Source organism: Uloborus diversus, chromosome 5 (assembly GCF_026930045.1).
Source record: "Uloborus diversus isolate 005 chromosome 5, Udiv.v.3.1, whole genome shotgun sequence".
In the NCBI taxonomy this organism is placed as follows: Eukaryota; Metazoa; Arthropoda; class Arachnida; order Araneae; family Uloboridae; genus Uloborus; species Uloborus diversus.
The window spans coordinates 101,270,210-101,293,930 of NC_072735.1; the positions used below are offsets into that span (position 1 = coordinate 101,270,210).

Here is a 23,721-nt window from a genome sequence, read left to right on the forward strand (position 1 = left end):
AGTGGGAAAATTAACTTCGTCTGCTGTCTGAAGATGTGAAAAAATAATTCCACTTGTGTTTATTAAGTTATGAAAAAATGTGTGGTCGAACTGCGTGGTAAAGTTTAACTTTTTGCTCTTGTTGGCTAAGTTATAAATTTTGTAGTTAAGATTGCAGAGTTTAATTTGGCATTTTAGGTATTATATAAATGTATATTTTATTGTTTTTCTTTTCTAAAGTACTTTAGATAAACATGGAATTCAAAAAGCTTCATGTCCGTACTCCAAAACAAAAGAACCTCCTGCTTGGATTCAAAAATACGACTGGCAAAATTATCAGCCGAGTTATAATCTTGCTCCTTCTCAAATCTCGTAAGTTAGTTCTTTATCCGAGCCCTTTTTTCTTCATCCGATTGAAGCAACATTTTACTTTCTATTAGAAAGTAAAATGTGTACAAATTCTAATGTGTACAAATTCTTAAAATTCAATTTTTATTTCATTTTTTGTACCACAAGGTGATTTGTCCAAATGTTGAGTTAAACTAATGCACTTCAGGGATCATCCAAGTTAGTCATTTGAACATATTTACAAATTTCAAAGCTATCGATTCCCTTGTTCATTACAGCTGCTTCTGGTAAGCTGTGTGTACTACAGAAGTTGTACTTTTTTTTTCTTTCCATATTTGCCTGAGATTTTCTGTCCTGCTTTACAAGCAAAATAAACCCACAAACAACCTTCATTTTGATGAATATAAGCAACTACATCATGTCCCTTCTGACTCTATAAGTGTTCATATCATGCCCGGGTAATCATAAGTAGTACTTTGAGCTTATAAATAGTTCCTAGCAAAGTCTTTTCAACCATTAATAATGATTCCTTTTGCCAAGAATCAAAATTAATCTAAACCTATTAACATACGTTATCAATTCGCATGCATCCCTGTAAGCCTCTCTTGCTAACATCATAAAATCTGTGGAAATCACTTGGTGATTTTTCAATGCTTATAAATGTTAGTGTCGAGAATATTTTTCTAAAAATGATTGTTAAAACCCATAGACTGTCTAAAAAGTTAAATTTTGTAATTTTTTTCAAAATTTGATTTTTTGACACAAATTTTAAATTTTGATCCCTTACACAATTTAAAAAAAAATTTCCAATTGGAACTATACGATGCTTATCTCTGACGGTTTAGGAGTTAGCTATTGGAAGTCCATTTAAGTGGACAGCCTGTATATTGATCAAAATTTGTATCTCTACTGAATTTTTTGCTATGTAAACTCGTTGATAGAATCAGTAGATTGATAAACTCTAACTTTAAACTCCCATTCCTTTTAATTTTTTTTCCATCATTTTTACACATATCAGTAATAGATTAAATACAGAAATAAATTATTAATGTTCTGGAAGCATATCTTTAATGGGTTATTATATACATGCTTTGCTTAAAATTACTCTTGTCTTACTATTATTTATCCATGTCCAATCTTTTTTTTTAAAATTAATATTTAGCTTTTTGATTTTTAGAATATAATTCTTCCTTCTCTGACCTACCTAAAAATGAAAGGCCTGTTAGCAATCTAAACTTTCACCTTCAATTTAGGAGTCAAACCGACCATTGCTTAGGGTCTGGTGGGGGAAAGTGGTCATAATTCAAATAAATGGCTATAGATTGGAAATTAATGTTCGAATGAATGTGAAAATTTTATTTTAGGGTAGTGCATTTAGAAACTACACTTTGAATACAAAATTTTACAACTGGCAAAATTTTATTTGGTAAAAAAAAATATTTTGTGTAAATATGAAAATTTTTAAAATCTAAACACCTTTTTTAACTTCCTTGAGAAATTTTGTTTGTTAGAATTATGAACAGATTGACTGTGCAGGAAGCTTCCTACATGTCTCAAGAACTTTTACTCATTAGCAGTTAGCTGAATCTATTTTGAATATTTTTTTAGAACAATTTAAGTAAGATGGGGTAAAGTGGTCATAATATTAGGCTTAACGAATATTGTTCTTCTAAAGTCACTTAATCTTTAAGTATAAGGCAGATATAAATTAAATAATTATTTAATATGTATTGTTTTTACAATAAACAGGGTTAAATATAAGAGTATATGCGTATGCATACGCATATATATATACATATATGTATACGTGAGTAGACACGTACAAACACGCACTGGATATATCCACGAATTAACTCGTGTATACCCGTATAAGTATGTATGTACACTTATATATGCGTATATACGTCGACTATACACGTATATACTCAGGTATTCACGTATATACTCATACTCAATACAAGTGCAAACACGCATATAATGTTCGTTTATACGCGTGTATATACTCGCATATACACGTGTAGACATGTATCTCATCATGATACTCCTGTAGGTAATCATGTATACATGCTTATATACTCGTGTATACACGTATATACTTAAGTCGGCACATGCATGCATGTATCTGATGTATACATGTATCTATTCGTATATGAACATGTTTACTCATCTCTACATGACACGTATAGTATACTCGTGTATACCCGCATATACTCGTACATATACTTGTAACTCTAAAAATAATCAAAATATACAAAAATTAGGGTTATTTGTAACGGTTTCGCAGCTATTTTTAACTATGACCACTTTCCCCCACCCCATGGGGTAAAGTGGTCATAAATACAAAGGGAAATGAAAGTGTTATAAAACTACTTAAATCAATATTTTTTTAATTGAAATTCAATATACCGTGTTCTTTAATAATGCAATGTAAAATATCAACAAAAAAAGTTGAAGTGTTTAAAGAATTTATTGTATTTATTATCTATCCAAGTTGAAAACCTACGATTTTATGACCACTTTACCCCACCAGACCCTATGGACTTGTGCTGATGTACTAAGTCGATTTTTGGTATACTAGTTTGTTGGTAATTTCAACTTCAAAGAGAGAACATCTGCCTCCACCTCAGTTATTAACTATTTTTCTCTGATGTGTCCCATAATATGGATGAAACTGCTGTCTCTAGATGTGATTACCTTTGGTATATTGCATGTAATCCTATAGTATTTTAATTGAATTTTCTATTCAATTAAAATATTATCCTTCATCTAGCATGAACAAGTAATTTTTTTTTCTTTTTATTAATGCATGCCAAAATTTTTAATAAACCTCAAAAATTGCATGCAATGTTTGAGATTTGAATCTTTTTGAATCACAGCAAATATTTCAATGATTTTAAAATTTTCAAAGCTAGAAGAGGAAGCTATTTTAACATCGGCTACCTTAAACCATTTTGTTGTATGTTTTATTTCAATACTTTTTTAATCTTCTTTTTAATCATTACATTATTGATGATGTGAATTGATGAATGAAAGTGTTATAAAACTACTTAAATCAATATTTTTTTAATTGAAATTCAATATACCGTGTTCTTTAATAATGCAATGTAAAATATCAACAAAAAAAGTTGAAGTGTTTAAAGAATTTATTGTATTTATTATCTATCCAAGTTGAAAACCTACGATTTTATGACCACTTTACCCCACCAGACCCTATGGACTTGTGCTGATGTACTAAGTTGATTTTTGGTATACTAGTTTGTTGGTAATTTCAACTTCAAAGAGAGAACATCTGCCTCCACCTCAGTTATTAACTATTTTTCTGTGATGTGTCCCATAATATGGATGAAACTGCTGTCTCTAGATGTGATTACCTTTGGTATATTGCATGTAATCCTATAGTATTTTAATTGAATTTTCTATTCAATTAAAATATTATCCTTCCTTCATCTAGCATGAACAAGTATTTTTTTTTTCTTTTTATTAATGCATGCCGAAATTTTTAATAAACCTCAAAAATTGCATGCAATGTTTGAGATTTGAATCTTTTTGAATCACAGCAAATATTTCAACGATTTTAAAATTTTCAAAGCTAGAAGAGGAAGCTATTTTAACATCGGCTACCTTAAACCATTTTGTTGTATGTTTCATTTCAATACTTTTTTAATCTTCTTTTTAATCATTACATTATTGATGATGTGAATTGATGAATGAAAGTGTTATTGATGAATGAAAGTGTTATAAAACTACTTAAATCAATTTTTTTTTATTGAAATTCAATATACCGTGTTCTTTAATAATGCAATGTAAAATATCAACAAAAAAAGTTGAAGTGTTTAAAGAATTTATTGTATTTATTATCTATCCAAGTTGAAAACCTACGATTTTATGACCACTTTACCCCACCAGACCCTATGGACTTGTGCTGATGTACTAAGTTGATTTTTGGTATACTAGTTTGTTGGTAATTTCAACTTCAAAGAGAGAACATCTGCCTCCACCTCAGTTAATAACTATTTTTCTCTGATGTGTCCCATAATATGGATGAAACTGCTGTCTCTAGATGTGATTACCTTTGGTATATTGCATGTAATCCTATAGTATTTTAATTGAATTTTCTATTCAATTAAAATATTATCCTTCATCTAGCATGAACAAGTAATTTTTTTTTCTTTTTATTAATGCATGCCAAAATTTTTAATAAACCTCAAAAATTGCATGCAATGTTTGAGATTTGAATCTTTTTGAATCACAGCAAATATTTCAACGATTTTAAAATTTTCAAAGCTAGAAGAGGAAGCTATTTTAACATCGGCTACCTTAAACCATTTTGTTGTATGTTTTATTTCAATACTATTTTAATCTTCTTTTTAATCATTACATTATTGATGATGTGAATTGATGAATGAAAGTGTTATAAAACTACTTAAATCAATATTTTTTTTATTCAAATTCAATATACCGTGTTCTTTAATAATGCAATGTAAAATATCAACAAAAAAAGTTGAAGTGTTTAAAGAATTTATTGTATTTATTATCTATCCAAGTTGAAAACCTACGATTTTATGACCACTTTACCCCACCAGACCCTATGGACTTGTGCTGATGTACTAAGTTGATTTTTGGTATACTAGTTTGTTGGTAATTTCAACTTCAAAGAGAGAACATCTGCCTCCACCTCAGTTATTAACTATTTTTCTCTGATGTGTCCCATAATATGGATGAAACTGCTGTCTCTAGATGTGATTACCTTTGGTATATTGCATGTAATCCTATAGTATTTTAATTGAATTTTCTATTCAATTAAAATATTATCCTTCCTTCATCTAGCATGAACAAGTAATTTTTTTTTTCTTTTTATTAATGCATGCCAAAATTTTTAATAAACCTCAAAAATTGCATGCAATGTTTGAGATTTGAATCTTTTTGAATCACAGCAAATATTTCAACGATTTTAAAATTTTCAAAGCTAGAAGAGGAAGCTATTTTAACATTGGCTACCTTAAACCATTTTGTTGTATGTTTTATTTCAATACTTTTTTAATCTTCTTTTTAATCATTACATTATTGATGATGTGAATTGATGAATGAAAGTGTTATTGATGAATGAAAGTGTTATAAAACTACTTAAATCAATATTTTTTTTATTGAAATTCAATATACCGTGTTCTTTAATAATGCAATGTAAAATATCAACAAAAAAGTTGAAGTGTTTAAAGAATTTATTGTATTTATTATCTATCCAAGTTGTAAACCTACGATTTTATGACCACTTTACCCCACCAGACCCTATGGACTTGTGCTGATGTACTAAGTCGATTTTTGGTATACTAGTTTGTTGGTAATTTCAACTTCAAAGAGAGAACATCTGCCTCCACCTCAGTTATTAACTATTTTTCTCTGATGTGTCCCATAATATGGATGAAACTGCTGTCTCTAGATGTGATTACCTTTGGTATATTGCATGTAATCCTATAGTATTTTAATTGAATTTTCTATTCAATTAAAATATTATCCTTCCTTCATCTAGCATGAACAAGTAATTTTTTTTTCTTTTTATTAATGCATGCCAAAATTTTTAATAAACCTCAAAAATTGCATGCAATGTTTGAGATTTGAATCTTTTTGAATCACAGCAAATATTTCAACGATTTTAAAATTTTCAAAGCTAGAAGAGGAAGCTATTTTAACATCGGCTACCTTAAACCATTTTGTTGTATGTTTTATTTCAATACTTTTTTAATCTTCTTTTTAATCATTACATTATTGATGATGTGAATTGATGAATGAAAGTGTTATAAAACTACTTAAATCAATATTTTTTTAATTGAAATTCAATATACCGTGTTCTTTAATAATGCAATGTAAAATATCAACAAAAAAAGTTGAAGTGTTTAAAGAATTTATTGTATTTATTATCTATCCAAGTTGAAAACCTACGATTTTATGACCACTTTACCCCACCAGACCCTATGGACTTGTGCTGATGTACTAAGTTGATTTTTGGTATACTAGTTTGTTGGTAATTTCAACTTCAAAGAGAGAACATCTGCCTCCACCTCAGTTATTAACTATTTTTCTCTGACGTGTCCCATAATATGGATGAAACTGCTGTCTCTAGATGTGATTACCTTTGGTATATTGCATGTAATCCTATAGTATTTTAATTGAATTTTCTATTCAATTAAAATATTATCCTTCCTTCATCTAGCATGAACAAGTATTATTTTTTTCTTTTTATTAATGCAGACCAAAATTTTTAATAAACCTCAAAAATTGCATGCAATGTTTGAGATTTGAATCTTTTTGAATCACAGCAAATATTTCAACGATTTTAAAATTTTCAAAGCTAGAAGAGGAAGCTATTTTAACATCGGCTACCTTAAACCATTTTGTTGTATGTTTCATTTCAATACTTTTTTAATCTTCTTTTTAATCATTACATTATTGATAGTTTCTAGTTTGTCTTATCAATATATTTTATAAGTAAAGTATTTTAAGTGTATTTCATTTATTAAAACCCTATTTTGCCTATGCATATGTTTATTTTTATTCTGATTGTTTTCCCATTTATATTGAGATCAGCTTTTGATGCTAACTGGCCCATTCATACCAGATCTGTTACGTAATGCCAAAATACTGTTCATGTATTTTAAAGATTTAATGAATTATCTTTTCTGTTAATAACTTTTCCTAAAAATTTCAGCCCTGTTTTAGTAAATAGTACCACCTTATCTCTGAAGGAACTTGATGAGGTTGTTTTGTTTCCTATGCGATGGGGTCTCATCCCTTCATGGTACAAAGGCTCTTTGGAAGGTTTTACTTTAAAAACAAACAACTGTCGTCAGGAAGGCATTCTAGAAAAACCTACATATCGTGGACCTGCTACTGCTGGTAGAAGATGCGTCATTCTTGCTGATGGGTTTGTTATAAATGTTCTTAAAACGTTTTTTTTTTTATAATACCTTTATGTTTGTTCACATTTTCTTTATAAAAGTGAAAATTTAATTAAAACTGTTTTAAAATGTAAAATATATATATTTTTGAAATGTTGTGTGAGTGTTGTTGTATGTATGGTGTTGTTGCAGTATGGTTTAACCCATGGGCTATATGTGGCCCACATAATGATTTTAGTTCTTCCTTGCCATTCTTACTGAAAAAATATTTTAGCGTAATATTTAGAAAAAAAAATTACCTTTCTTATAACTTTGAATTTTTAATTATTATTACTTTTAAGTTTTTTATACATTAGTCAGCTGCACTTTACAATCTTGATTTCCACCATAATGACTTTTCATGAACTTACTTAAGGACATTGATAAACTTGTATTTAGAAAACAGTGCCAATCATCATATTGTATTGATTTCTATTAAATAAAACAGTATTTAATCCGTATATAACATTTCTGTTACTATTGCTTTTAATAAAAGTTTTTGAATAAAATATGTAACTCATTTTATTTCTGGAATGTTTCTGACCCTCACATTTCTATACTAAAGTTTGATTGGCCTACAAGTAACTAAAGGTTGGATCACACTGCTGTACAGCATTAGTTTACCATGTGAGACATTAAAAATTAAACCTGAAGAAAAACTGATTTTCATCAATAAAATCATACTGTAGATGAGTTTTAGCAAAGCATCAGAAATTTCTATTTTCGTTTAAAATATTGGCAACTCAAAAATTTCTACGCAACACAAGTAACGACCACTTATTTTTACATAACTAACTAACTTTAATAATTAATTCACCATAAAAATGTATATTTATTCTACTGAAAAAGTTTTATTTATTTATTGTTATTATTAATTGTAATTTTGCATGTACAATATATAATTCTTGCTTGTCCTAGTTTATACTATCAGATAAAATATAAGTTGATTTCTTAAAAGTTCCTACTGTAATTAATGAATTTATGAAACAGCATGCAAATGGATTTTTCCTTCATGGGATTTTAGAAAATACTGCAAGAATCTTAAAATCTTGCATCCAAGTACAAATTCTGTATGCATAATCAATAAATGACATGTGTACTCATTTTTTAATTACTTTAATTTATATAATGCTAGTTTTTTTTTCTTCAATATTTATATCTTCGAATTTATTTACAATGTTCTTTACTATTATTTAATAGTTTTTATGAATGGAAAATCTGTGGCAGCAAACAGAAGCAACCATATTTCATTTATTTTCCTCAAGAAGAAGGCCCCGATGTATTTACACAAAAATTGGATATCTCTGATGACGTAAAATATAATGGACCTCGTCTTTTGACAATGGCTGGCCTTTTCGATACATGGAAATCTTCCGAAGTATGATAATGTGTTTTGCTTTACTAAGATCAGTCCACTAAAGATATTTTCTGCTATCAGAAATAAAGCAATGAGAAGCAAAGGGATATAAATAACTTTTTAAAACTTTTGAGTAAAACAGTGTACCATATTCAAATAGGTAATAGACTTTTGTGGAAAGGATTTCTAAAAACTACTGTATAACAGCACCTAGCAGAGCTGCTATTAATATCTCTTGCCCTCCATAGCAGATGAGATCTTCTCCTACCAATTGTATTAGTTAACTCCAAATTTTTAATTTTGATGCTTACACCTACTTGCTTCAAGATGCTTTATTTATAGGATAAGCATGAACACCAATGATGGACTCGCGGTTAAAAAAACATATTTTCAAAACTACTGCGCACATTACAATATGTCATACGTGAATTGAAAGCAAATTGTACCAAGCGTTTTTTCTCTTATGAAGTTTAACTACACGAATGTGCAATATGTGATCAAACACATTATGAAAATTTCAAGTACTCCATGTTAGAGTCTTTTGTTGTATGACAACATCTTATCTGTAGTCTAATTTGTTCCTCACAATTTGGAGTGTCAAACTGTAATGGCAGAGTCAATGGCATTGCATAATGCTGCACAAATATGTTCCTGGAGTTCTTTTAGTGTTTTCAGCATAATAATTGATAGTTAGTGTCTTTGGCTTAACCCTATAAAAAGAAATTGCACTGCGTGTGGAACCGACTTCATCACAGATTAGGCATTTGACTTGAAACTAAAGGCACCCATGAAACATAACTTAAAAGAAAAAAAAAAACTTGGCCCATTTGTGCTTACATTTATGAATCATTTATTATAATAGATTTAGTAGTTTCAAAAATATGATTTTTTAAAAATCGGGTCCAACATTTGTGCTCACTCTGTATATGTATGAGTGTTTACTGTAAGAAGTTAGTTAAATTTATTATTCTACATTTTTTTTTACTGGTGCTACCTTCTTATTTTGTTCCATCTATGTAATATATATATATATATATATATATATATATATATATATATATATATATATATATATATATATATATATATATTGTGAAGTTTTTAACTTTTAGATGGAGCTCAACATCCTCAAACTTTGGTATTTTGTGATATTTTATGCAATAAATGCTTCTTTTTGTTTTCATTACTGTTTTTTTATTTTTAATTCATCTTTTTTAAAAAATGCAATCTTTTTACATCTGATATGGGAATCCCTATTTGTTGCTTACTAAGTTTTGTTGAAAGGCAAATAACATTTCTTTTTATTTTCATCTAAATCTAAAATTGTAAACAAAATACTATGCTTGTTAAAGGCATCAGAAGTTAAAAACTGAGTCACTAATTTAATTTTATGTTTATTTTAATTTTTAATTGCACTTTTTTTACGTGGCTTGTGCATAATATCTTTAGTTAATCTCAGTGAAAACAAAGGTCGATCAAATTTATGAATTGAATAATGAAATAGGAATAATACATTAAAAACCACTTTTTAAAAAATGAGGTTCAAATTTGCAAAAAGAAAAAAAAGAAAGAAAACACTCTCATTCAACATTTTTCCAAATACTGATAAAACTAACACATATGTCGTTAATTTTTACATTATATGATCATTAGTTACAGACTTAATTATACTAAGAGACTGAGTGCACAAAAGGTGCAGGAAATGTTTGTTTGCAAAATTCTCTTTCAGTTTACTGCTCTCATTTTTAATAAAGAAACAAATGGGATAAGACTGCAAAAAATTTAAAAGCAAAATTCCTCTATTTATTTTCAGTAAAGGACACAATTAACAAAAATCTCAATCGCAAAAACAAAACTGTTTAGACTTCAGATAGCTGTTTTTTCCTAGGTACAAACTGAAAATCTGTTGTGAGCGTCGTAATTTTTACCTTAGAAAACAATGAGGTTATTGATAAGAAGTAGCAATAACATGTCTACAATATTTAATTTGTCAATAAAATGTTTTGAATGATGTTTTAGAGATAGTGTATCAATAGCTTTATTATACATTCCTTAGCAGTTTATTTAAAAGTATACAGAATATTTGAATTTAAGAAAAGATTTGTATAAAAACTATGTCTCCTGTGTTTGTTAAAAGCAGTTACTATGTGTGTAAACACGTGTGTCGTCCGTTATAAAAGTGGTCTATCTCCATATTTTTAAATTTATATTTGAGTGCTAAATGGTATCACATTAGTTATATCTTTTAGTACAAAAGCAAAGCAAAGCACTTTTCAAAAGAGAAATATCTAATTACTAATAGTAGCTGAAAAACAAGCTTTATATAATACTAGGGGTACCCGCACGTTTGCTAGACCAAACCAAATATACAGGCGCAAACAGGTCATTTGGTTTGCCTGTATATTTACAAATAATGGATAATGAATTTTTCACTAATTTTTCTATGTTAGTTTACTTGCCCGTGGTCGCTTATGGTAGTTTGCTCATCCATGTTATGGTAATTTGTTCATCCACGCTATGATAATTTGTTTGTCCTGGTTATGATAATTTGCTAAGTAAAATGTTCTTAAAATTGGAATAGAGAAAGAACAAAATTGAATTTTCAGAAAATGGCTTTGATGTGCTCCTCCCATGCTGCGAACTAATTCTGTGCCAAATTTCATGAAAATCGATCAAACAGTCTAGCCGCTATGCATGTAACAGACATCCAGAGACAGACTTTCAGCTTTATTATTAGTAAAGAAGACAAAGTAAAATCATTTTACAAGTAGATACGCTACTTTTGTAAAAGTTTTTTTCCTTGTAAATAATTTCTCTGTATTCATAATTTACAAAATTTAAAAAAAAAAGACCATTTCCCCCCCCCCCCCCTCCCCTCCAGTCTTTAAAATGTTCAGGTATTTTTTCATGAACCCGCTGTTTCATTTAGGGAAATTTTTTTGCTTAAATTATTTACCATGCTGTGGTTTTTTTTTATGCATTCACTTTTTTCTCTTTTTATTTTTTAGAATGAAGTTATCTACAGTTATTCTGTTGTAACCATGGACGCATCTAAAACTGCTTCTTTTGTACACTCTAGAATGCCGGTAACTTGAGTTGTAATAATTTTTTATTGTACAGTAGACCCTCGTTTTATGCAGGGGTTACGTTCCACGGAAATGCCGCACAAATTGAGACCTAATACTAGTGTTAAAATAGGAGTTTGGCTCTGTAGATAACAAAATACTTCATTCTGGTGATGACTGATTGTATAATGTTTAATGTGTACTTATATCGACTTTTATGCATAACATGCATAAAGAAAACATTAATTTTGTGTTCTGTTTATAAAGAGGAGCTGACTATGATAGTCTTTTGGCAGTCATTAGGAATTTTTCTCTGTAATTCTTTGCAGAGCACTAATGTATCCATTATCACTTGTGACATTCCCATGATAAAATCTTCCTTCATTAACAAATCTGAAAAATCATTTCTACTGTCTAGGAATGGCTCAAAATTTTCAATGTGAACTTTTTGGTTGCATTGATGTCGGTATCCTCATTGATTTTGGCTTCCTTTATCACTCCTAAAAGCTTTTCTTCCAATGAGCTCTGAACTGTGTCAGTTTAATAACTTGAAGATTGTTTTTGCCACTTCTTCTTTTTCACCTTTTCCATAAATCAACTTCTGGAGAGGGAGAGAATTGAAGAGATCATGTTCACAACACACAGAAACTAATTTATTTTCTACTCACTGACACAATATACATGATGGGCAGCCAAGTTGCTCTTTTTCCTGAATAGCGGTCAAAAGATGTGCCATAAAGTTATCCTGCTATTCGGTCAGGAGGTTTTTTCCAGCCGTGCCTTCACGACTGTCTATAGCCATATGAACTCAGGCGCTCTCATGCATCTATGCAGTAGGCAATCGCGGGAAGCCTCATTACGCAATTATGGAGACCCCAGTTATTAATCTTGGGATCCCTGTCAAGTGTTATGTAATGTAATCGCGTGGAGCATATAATTTCTTACATAATTTTACTTCTCGAGAGAGTTTTGGAACCAATCGCATAAAATGTCTCCAGTGGCCTAATCTTGATTATTAGCACGACAAAATGCAGTTGATTACGGGTAAGCTACAAACTTTAGGAGTTTTGATCTTGAAAGAGGGGAAAATTTTATCTGTTTGCATTGCCACCGAAACTCATCAGTGTAAAATAAAATAAAAGTCAAATCTTAAACCGCGTATAATCAAAACTGTGTAAAATAAACCTGCGTAAAACAAGGGTCTACTGTATATTGTTGAATTTATTAAAATTCCACTTTTTATTATTTTTATATAATAAAGGAAGTACAGTATTCATGAAAAAAAAAACTCTAGCTTAAATTTTCAGCATAAAATTTCATTATAATCATGTGAAATATAACGACTATAGTTTTTCTATATGCGTGCATATTTATGCACATACAAGTGCATGGCCTACAAATTAATCCACTTTGCCCATTACCTAGTACATTTTGACAAGTTTTGTCCTGACGTCTGTACATAATGTATTTTTCTCCATCAGTCAGCATGCTGGAATTAAGTGAGGTTGATCAACATGCCGGGAATTTTCGTGTTGTTTAGCAAAATCAAGTAGACCGAAAAAATTGTTCATTTAGTTAAGACTACAAACATTTCAAGTTAAACAAACAATATAAAATTTTGAGTACTTGTAACTATAGATATTTCTAATCAGACTAGTAAGAATAATATTGTTGATTAATATTTTGACTAAATTGAACCTTTTATTTATATTAATAAGGTAATATATATAACTCTCATCAGGGATTGCACTATGTTGATAGTGCAGTTGTTGCAAATTCTTCTAAAATCTCACTCAATAAAAATCCTTTGGTTGGCTGTTCTCACTAATCACCATTACCTAACATACATTAAAATGATCAGAAAATTTATCTAGGAATTTAGCCATGAATAAACAGGAATACAAGATTGAGAATAACTTTGTTCATTGTTTACTGAAGGTTCAAACATCGTTGGAATTTTGAGTATATTTTCTGTTCCTAAATGTGCCAAACAACATATTTTTAACCCATTTTGGGTCAAAACTGTACCAAAATGTTTTTATTGGCAAAATCATCAATTTTGGATTTTTTTTCTCTTGGAGCCATTGAGTTTTTATGACAATTAATTTAGTGAATGATTAATTTTTAAAAAGAATCTTGCCTCTGTAGCAGAAATTAAGAGATTTTAATGTTAATTTTTCTTTTAAAATATTAATCAATATCTTAAAAATAATAAGATGCACATTGTTTCTTGCAAACAATTCTCTGTTTTGATATTATGTTCTTTAAATACATTTTATGCGACATAATATGCAAATACTTTTTTAAAATAAATATTCATCCAAAAAATTCAAGCAATGAAGAAATTCACTTCAAAATTCCACTTAAAATTTTAATCAGAGTGGGAGAGCACACCTAATTTTTTTCCCCAAGTGTGAACCTGACACTCATTATTTTATATGTTAAACAAATATTTATTGTATTAAATCTATTTATATAAAAATGGATGTTGGTAAATATGTCTGTGTGTATGTTGCTGCAAAATTCAGAAACTATCCGGCAGATTTAGCTGAAAAACTCGGTTTGTTCTTATTAGTACTGGGAACTTTTGTATACCAATTCGGAAAACGTTTGGTTGGTAGTTCTTTTTTTAATTTCAATTTAAGTCAAAATTTTTGCATAAATTTCCTAATATTGGGTTGAAAACTACTTTCACATCTTAATATTATATATTGCTGGAAAGCAAAAATTTTTTCTGTCTAATGTTTGTTTTAGGTTCCAACATAATTAGGACACCAGATACAAGTGTTTATAGTTACTTTTTTTTCAGGCTTTCTTTGAGACAAACTTTTTAACAATGTAACAGCTTGCTCAAAAAATTTGTACCTACATGAAATGGCTCCGTTTATGTATATATGAATTTTATACAAACGGCTTGACAGATTGGAATGAAATTGGCCACAAAGAATAATCATCGCCTGAAAAAGCTAATGTGTCCTGTTTGAAAATTCAAATTAGTTTGATTTTTATTCTAATCTTCAGTAAAAATCCAAATTTAAATATAACCACTGAAGGAATGTCACATCTGTTCAATTTTTGCTACATATTAAAGCACATAAAAAGCTGCACAAGATGAATGTTACCCGAAATTTGTCTCTTTATAATCATTTCATAGTTTTAAATTCCGAAACAAGGCTCACTTAGATACTTCACTAATCAAAATTGCATGTTTTCAGCAAAACAGATGGTAATTTTTATCTCTAAATAAAGTGTAAGCCTGTGAAGACTGGGCTTGGGGGCCTCCACAAATTATAAACTTTTTTTGCATGTGTTTTCAGCTGTTTTGAACTTAAGAATTTTTCTAAATATTTGGATTTTAGTGTAATTTTAAAAATTTAATTGTTATTGCTGGATCTATTTCAAACAAGGTTTATGAGTTCAGTGGAAAACTGTTAACTCTTCCTCATAAAGAGAGACATTAATCAGCAATGACATCTAGCTATAATTAAATTGTTCACATATCACTCCATGTTAGTACAGACCTCACCATTACTACTTATGGCATTTATTTTGTTTCTCTTAATTTACATTATCTCAAAATGATTGGATCCTTTGTAATTGTTTATTTATGTCATTTTCATATTACAAATACTTTGATACAGAAATGTAGTAGCTTCAGAAATTTCTTTTAAGATTGGGTGACTATAAACAGCAGATGCCAACTGTGTCGCTGGGTATGGGGCCAATGGGGTCAACTCAAAAAAAAAAAAAAAAATCAGAGGTACAGAATGTACCTTAAATTTTACTTCCTTTTACAAAAAAGGAAGTATTGTATTCGCGAAAAAATTTTCACTCAAAAATCAACTTTAATTTCCATTTTGCTCACCCCCAAATGAATGCTGAGTTTTTTTTTTTTTTTTTGACCCGACCATACGTACATAATACCTAAATACATACCTAAGAGAGTATAGATGCCCGAAATACCCATTTTGACAATTCCCAAGTTAATTACAATGAGTTTTCATGTCACTCTATATGTACGCATGTATGTGCGTATATATGTCGCATAATTCAAGAACGAGATGTCCTAGAAAGTTGAAATTTGGTATGTAGACTCCTAGTGGGTTCTAATTGTGCACCTCCCCTTTTGGTTGTATTCAGGTGTTTCTAAAGGGGTCTTTTGCACCTTTTTGTGGGAAATCATGGTTAATTTCGATGCAAACTCAAGTGGTGTTATAATTTGGCGGTCACTTGGCGATATATCAACAGTCTTTTGGTTGCCAACTTGGCGACAAATTTGGTGATTTCTTAATTTTAAATCTGGTTTCAGTTTGGCCACTGTTGGTCATAGTTAGAAAATTAACTATTGAATCATATTAAAATTGCCAATAATGGGGAAATAACATTAAATTAGTGTAAAAGGAAGTCATGTGATGCACACATCAGCTTGTTTTTTAAGAGGGGGATCAGTATTATTTGGAGGGTATGTCATTGCTCTTGGTGGATAAGAACCTCTGCTATGATAATAGGATGTGCAATGAGCACGTTCTTCAATTGTGCAATTCAAGTGGATCCCACAGGTTTGTTGTGCCTACAGTCCTAAATTTTGTAAATCGTGCCCTGACTGAAACAGGAAGTTCACACACTGTGCCTAGTCTAAACATTGCTATGCTTTTGAGCACAAATATCAATTCCGTATTTTTCATTAATTTTTTTTCATTCTACTTATGAACATTAATGAAATAGAATGGCACCCAAAGGTTTTCTTTCATCTGAAGTTTGCGAGACTGGAAAGAAAACGAGAAAGTTTTTGACCATTACAGAAAAGGTCAAAATTCTCGACGTGCTTGAACAATTAAAAAGTACGTTGAAGGTAGCACAACGATTAGGTATGAGTAAATCTACAATTAATAATCAACAAAAGGAAATCCTTAAAAGTTCAGAATTAAGTTTTAATACTAAAGTTTGCAGAGTAGTGTCTAAACAAAATACAAGCATCACGAAAATGGATGCTGCTCTGTATTTTCGATTAAAGGAACCAGAAAGAGGGGTGTTTCCTTGGATGGAAACATTATATAAGAAAAGGTGAAGTGACTGAAAATAGAAATTGAAGATGAATCTACCACTGCTCCAGCCGAAGAAGATGGAAACATCGATAATCCTCAGGCAGGGCCCTCGGGTGTTCAGACACATCATGCTAGTTCTGGTTGGCTCAATAGATTTATTAAGAGAAGCAATTTGAAAAGTGTGATCGTTAATGGTGAAAGCACTTCAGCTGATCTCGCTGCAGCAGAAGATTATGTAAAAAAAAATGTTCCCTCAGATTATTACGGAAGGATGTTATCAGCCTGAGCATGTCTGCAATACGAAAGAGACAGGGTTGTTCTGGAAGCGAATGCCATCTCGTACGTACTCATTTAAAAACAAAAGACCTCTGGGTTTAAAGCCAATAAGTATCGTGTAACTTTAGTTATGTGCGGCAATGAAGCTGGCTGTTTGCTAAAGCTTTCTTTAATTTATAAGTCAAAAAATCCAAGGACTTTGAAAAACAAAAACAAAGCCACCCTGCCAGTTCATTTTGTGCACCACTACCACCAAAAGGAGAGAATATCAACGGGCTCATAGATTGTCATGGCCAAGCTTTGTCAGATACTGACCTTGCAGATTTGTTAAATCTGCAAGTGAGGAAGAAGACAAAGATGAGGAGATTGAAAAGGAGCGGCCTGCCATGAATTTTGAAGTCCTTAACAAAATGAGCATAAACACAAAAGAAATGCTAAAGAGTTTGGAAACGCATGATCAGAATATGATGCTTTCAATTCTACCTTTGCTAATCTCTTAGCATCTGCAATGGTCCTTACAAAAATTTACTTGCTTTAGATAAGGAAAAGCTGAGGCAACCAAAGGTAACATCCTTTCTGATAAAGATGACTGATCCATCGAACCCCCCCCCCCCCGAGATGATCCTAAAAAAACCAAAGATGAACTCATCACTCTTTTTCCTTCTGAACACCTGATGTGCATGTGCTGTCAGATGAGGGATAACATTCTGATCGAGCTGCATAAACCTTTATTTTTTAAATTTTCAACTATGTTTACTATATCTACTGTTCAGTGTTTATTATAATGCTGGAATGTACATACTGTAAGTACCATACTGCTTTATTTTATGTTTCTCTCTCCCATAGATCATTGATTTTGTGCTCAATAATAGTATTTTATGTTAAATAATGCTTTTTCTGAAATACAGAAAAAGTTAGTTCTTTATTAAAGATACTGTATGGGTGTTTACAAATGTCTGAAATATTTGGATATGCTTATAAAGAAACTCCTGTACTATTTTGTTCTACAACGTGAAATTTCAACCTATGCGACGGGTCTTGGAACGCATTCCTCGCGTATTTCCATGGACAACACAGTCAGTTTTCTTTAAGTTCAGTCTGTTTTGAACTGTGAAAACAAATTTGCAACCATTGGCTTTTTATTAAAATGAAAAAATAACATGCACAAACACAAGTTCTCAAGTGAAAAAGAGTGGTTTCTGTTTTATGTATTATAATTTATGTTTAATGGCTGTAATAAATTTCAAATGAAATTATTCAAACTTTTGTACTTGTAGGCTATACTGGAGAATGAAGATGAAGTTTCCATGTGGCTTGACAGCCAAAGAGTACCTGTAAAGAAGGTTTGCATTTCCCTGTTTCTTTCTCTTTCTTTCTTTCTTTTTGAGAGAGATAGAGAGGCAAAGAGGGTCAGTTTTAATGTTCGTAAATTTGGGGGAAAATATTACAATATTTTATTGTTTAGTGTGCCACACCAAAAAAAAAGAGGCAGGACACTTTAATTCAATTAAAAGGATCCTTCTGATGAAGGAAAGCTGCTTTTTTTTTTAAAAAAAACTTTTTGGTATACTTTACTTTACACATAAAACCCCAAGTATTGTTAACAGTAATTATTTTTTTAAATAATGAAAAATCTTTCAATGTTTAGTTTTTATTTAAATTAGGCTAAAAAGATTCAGATCTATTTTCTAAGCAAATTCTAACAGATGATGTTTTCTTAAAACTTTTAAAGAGCAAGGAGACAGATCCCAAAGAGTTCCTATTTTTCCTACTTTTTAGAGCTCTCCCCTTATTTCCCTACTTTTTCTTTCTTTAGCATAGCACTTCTTATTTTGCATGGATTCTTATTTTTACAATGCCACACAGAGAATTTTCTGAATGTTTCAATTTCGAAAAGAAAAAGAAGAGAGCAGATAGTGAACATTTCATTGAATGACAACAGTATTTTTTGAAAAAAACGGCGTGGCGTTTGCGTGTTTAAAAGTTAAATTTTCGGAAGTGAAATTTTTTTTGCCAATATGGCGTTTACTATTGACTTTTCTTTTTATCGCCCAGACTTTAGTCCAACTGTTTTTTATGAAACAACAAAGAAATACATACTGGCACATTTTGATGCAATTATATATTATCTACCCATTAATTAGAAGCTTTAGTTATAGTAAATTGCTGACTTTTCAAAAAGTGCGGGAAAAGCCAAATTTCTATTCACGAATTTTTTGTAAAGTTGATTACCAATGAAATAGAGCTTGTTTTAATCAAAAAGGCAATGTAAAACCTTAAAAGAAATGTAAGGAAGCAAAAAATGAAAAACCTGTACATATTTTATTGATGCACAAAATAAAAGCGACAAATAACAGAAATTTGCCGAAACGAACCACTTCAAAAATAATCGCAGAAAATAACTTTTTCATACATAAATATGCTTATTGTTCATTCTAGATCGTAAATATGATTATAAAATTTTGTTTTCTTTCCTTGCAAAAAGTGTATTTGCAAAAAAAATTTAGTAAAACGTTCCTGGTTTTTTAGAGGAAAATCGATTTAAATGGGATATTCCGTTTTTTCCTTCACTTTATCTTTAAAAGTTGGAGGATAGAGTCATATATATACTGAAATCTTTAAAAGTTGGAGGAAGAGCAAATATATATACTGAAATCTTTAAAAGTTGGAGGAAGAGCAAATATATATACTGAAATCTTTAAAAGTTGGAGGAAGAGCAAATATATACTGTAATTTTTTTCTTTTTAATGGGTATTTTCTACTCTGATATATCATCAATGTCGAAGAGTTGATCATTGTTTTTATGTACCGCGTTATGTGCTGTGTTTCTGAGCGTTTAAATTGTTTTTATACTCTTTATGGGGTGCAGCATATCTACCATAAGTTACTCTACTCATATTGCCTGATCAAGGGGGGGGGGGAGATATGTGCGGGCATCTGACGCGAGGTGCTTCTCCCTCATTTGCAATTTTATGAACAGTTTCAGAATGAATATTTTTGCTGTATGGTGAGGATTGAGAAGCTACACATGCCTTCCTTTACACGTTTTTATGCACAGAGAAACATTAGTAACTGATCTTTGTCTCTGATGAAAATATTATGTTTGCCATGCATGGATGTTTCCTTTTTTTTTTTCACGACAAAAATTTTGAAACAAGGAAGGGGAAAAACCCCATCAAACTAATAAAACATCCGTTTTGATTGCTTACTACCAAACGGCACGAACTTGAGGGTCACGGATTTGGACGAAATTCTAGATATAGGTCAAATCCCACTAGATATGAACCCCGGTAAAGCGGTTTGACTGCATAGGCCCTAGTTTGGCTGCAACGGGGGTCCAAAGTTGCTAAATTTGACCCAGAAATGCAATGAAGTTTTTTTTAGTATGACCATTTTTACTTTTTTTTCTGCTATTTTACTGCAGTATGAGCCATTTGCATGCACATGCCTTTGAGTTAACTATGTGGAATACAAATTTTAAATAAGTATTTCTCAAATTAAAATTGGATTGTTCTTTTAAACTCAATAGCTTGAGTGCCAAAATGTTTCTATTTGTGTAATTTCATGACAAAAAAAATCATTTAATCTTATAATTAGAAATAAAGTGTTATTTAAAAACATTTACACCAAAAACAACATAAATTGTGGAGAAAATGCAATGTACACAAAGGTGAAAAAAGTTTTCCAAATATACGAAGAGGGTGAGAAAGGTGGTAGATTGAAAAATCTGGAAAAGATGTCGGAAGATGAAATATTCAACAGAATAAAACTAATTTTTAAACTTTGGAGTTGAAATAAATTATAAAATGCATCAAGCTACAGTAAAATTTCACCGCATATAATTTTTACAAGTGGAAATATGAAAAGTTTCATCATTGAAACAGTGGTTTAAGCAAGCCAAACGCTTACACCAGCTACAGCGGCTAAAAAAAAATTTGGACAGTTCAAGTTGTCGCAGTTCAAGAATTCCTTCAGTTCAAAGCAAAATTGTTGCGGGTGTATCCACTCTGATGGAGCATCAATGTTGAACCCACGCAGTTGCCAAGCTCTTTTCAACCATGAAACAAATCTAGGCGAGGAAAACTGATTAAATACTATAGAGTGTATAATATATCAGCATGATCATCATAGATCTCTTCTATCATAGGGCGTTCAAAGTAATAAAAAAATGACAGTTCTTCGTCAAGCTAATCGTCATAGTGATCTTGATCTTCAAGATCTACATCCAAACTGTCAATTTCGTCATTGTCGAAGACATGGTTCATAAAAATCAGAATTCGATCCAAGGCATCTTTCTCGCTAGACAAGTGACCTTGAACATTCCTGTCAAAATTGTCTTGCATTATTGCAGCCAAGTTGCGTATAACTCTGTGCTTATTGATGTGATGCATGATAATTACTAGTTCATGTCAAAAATGTTTAAAAATATGATAGAAGAAATAAGAGAATTTTCAGAATCTTTTTACGATAAAATATTAAATATTCGATGATAAAACCAAGCGATATTTAAATGCGGAAGTTATTTCTTGTATTAACATAGTTGCAGGATATTTATCGTTTGCAAAATGAAATTAATTATTTTCATTTGATATTAATCGTCTGCTATCAGAGATATTACACAATGATAAGCAAAAAAATCAAAGAGGAAGAAAAGCACTGATTTATTGCGCTGGCATAAAAAAAAAAAAAAAAAAAAAATACAAGACCGTTTCGACTTTTTAAAAAACTTAAAAAATGCCTATAAATAAATAGGCGTTCTCCCTTTAACTCGCTGTACTAACAAAAGACGCTTCAAGTGTGTTGGAAAATGAATATTGTGCCGAAATCTCAAATTTCAATAGAAATGTCAATGCATTTCTGGGTCAAAATTAGCAACTTTGGACCCTCGTTGCAGCCAAACTAGGGCCTATGCAGTCAAACCGCTTTATCCGGGTTCATATCTAGTGGGATTTGATCTATATCTAGAATTTTATCCAAATCCGTGACCCTCAAGTTCGCGCCGTTTGGTCGTTAGCTAAAATTAAAACTGGTCCGTCATTTTGATTTTTGGGGATGGGTAGCAAAGGGTGTATACTCAATGCAAAATTTATCTGAAAGCAATGAAAACCACCCAAACTTGTATAGTAAAACATTAATTTTCTAAATCCAGGGAAGGAAGAAATTGACCCACTGACCCCCATAAATGATGTGCCTGAAACAAAAATTTATGTTGAATGCTAGAAATACATAGTAGAAACCTTTTAGTTTACTTATTTCTTTATTTATTTAGTTTAATTATTTCGTTATAGATTTTACATCCCATATTTAAGAACGAATTTATTTTAGCTCTGCATTTTTTCCTTTCTTTAAATTCAAACATCTGCTCCTGTTTATGAGAAAATGTATGTCAGCTGCTGATTATATTTAACTGAAATAAATTTACTACTCGCTTTGCTTTTTGTATCATAGTTTATGACATAAAACATTGAAAGTGTTAGTATTTTCAATTGATAAATGGATGCTCTCAAAGGAATGTTTTTGTAACACAGAACAAATTTGTAACAAAAATGATTTTATTGCACCAAAATATGTTTTTTTTTTCAATTGCGATTGCCATTGCATTTTATTCTTTAACACTAAAAAATTTTATTACTGTGTTGTTGAAAAGCATTTCAGTTTTTGAATTTTATTTTATATTTTTGTAAACAGTATCTTTGTTTCCAACAGTTTATCTTCACACTGATGATTGTCTGATTGTTTCTATCTTTTGTTTGTGTTTGCAACTCGGTCTTTTATTCCATCCCTTTAACCCTTTAAAAATACTGTTACTTTATTTTTTGGGACAGTTTTAAATTGTTAGAAGATGTTTTTTGCACCCTAATGTCTTTAACCTCCTCGATTTTGATTTATGTTTGATTGAATACAGTTTGTTCATTTTTTGAATCATTTTGTTTTGTTAAAAGTGTTTATATTTTTATAAGTAGTGTCTTCTAGTAAATTTCAAACTTTTCTGTTTTCGCACAGACATGCAATATGTTTCTGGTTATTTAATTTTTACAGGAGAGAAATACCAAATTACTTTATTTTTCAACTTAATCTATTTCTTCTCTAAGTTTTAAATCTTAAAAAGTGCCCCCTCTCCTCCCCTCCCTTAAATTTTTATCTTCATAAATTGTATTTAAATTAATCTGTATGTCTTATTTCCATTTCAAATCATGTTTTATATGCAATACAACTGATGTTTTATAGTTATTTGTCGTTTCATTAGTAGATGAATGCCAAATTACTTTACCTTAATCCTCGTCCTAAATTGCTCCCTTTCCTTCAGGAGATGGTATTTTCCTCTTTGTCCTTGTTTTTGTCTCTTCTCAGTTCCGATAGAAATGCTTCATGCTACTCTAAATTATTTTTCTGTTTACTCTTTTAGCTTCTGATTCAAAATTATAAACTTTGTTTGTGTGCTTATTTGGGCAAATTTTTTCCAAATTCTAGAAGTTTTATGTCTTTTACTCCTTAAAAATTTTTTCTTCTTTGGCACCTTTTTGAGTTTAAACACTTGTTTGCGGCTGTTTAGCCTAGTAAGACTCTTATGCCGAAAATCAAATTAAACCAATCAAATTACTTTCTCCATTTTTATGTATTTATATTACAGAGACTGTAAAAAAAAGGATCTAATCTTATTTTTTATTTCGCATGAAAACCTGATGGACATGAACCAAACGTACTTGCATGAGCCGATT

The 23,721-nt window shown here is 30.4% G+C and overlaps 1 protein-coding gene across 1 annotated transcript in view; it reads left to right on the top strand.

The window, feature by feature from the left end:
• The first annotated feature begins 1 nt into the window (after position 1).
• LOC129222538 (abasic site processing protein HMCES-like) overlaps positions 2–23,721 on the top strand; it is a 28,734-nt gene continuing 5,014 nt past the window's right edge. Inside the window, exons 1-6 of the mRNA XM_054857051.1 lie at positions 2–97; positions 220–351; positions 7,031–7,246; positions 8,460–8,637; positions 11,625–11,702; positions 18,280–18,345. Of these exons, the coding sequence (XP_054713026.1) occupies positions 78–97; positions 220–351; positions 7,031–7,246; positions 8,460–8,637; positions 11,625–11,702; positions 18,280–18,345 (690 nt within the window). The 5' untranslated portion in view covers positions 2–77. The remainder of the gene's footprint in view (positions 98–219; positions 352–7,030; positions 7,247–8,459; positions 8,638–11,624; positions 11,703–18,279; positions 18,346–23,721) is intronic.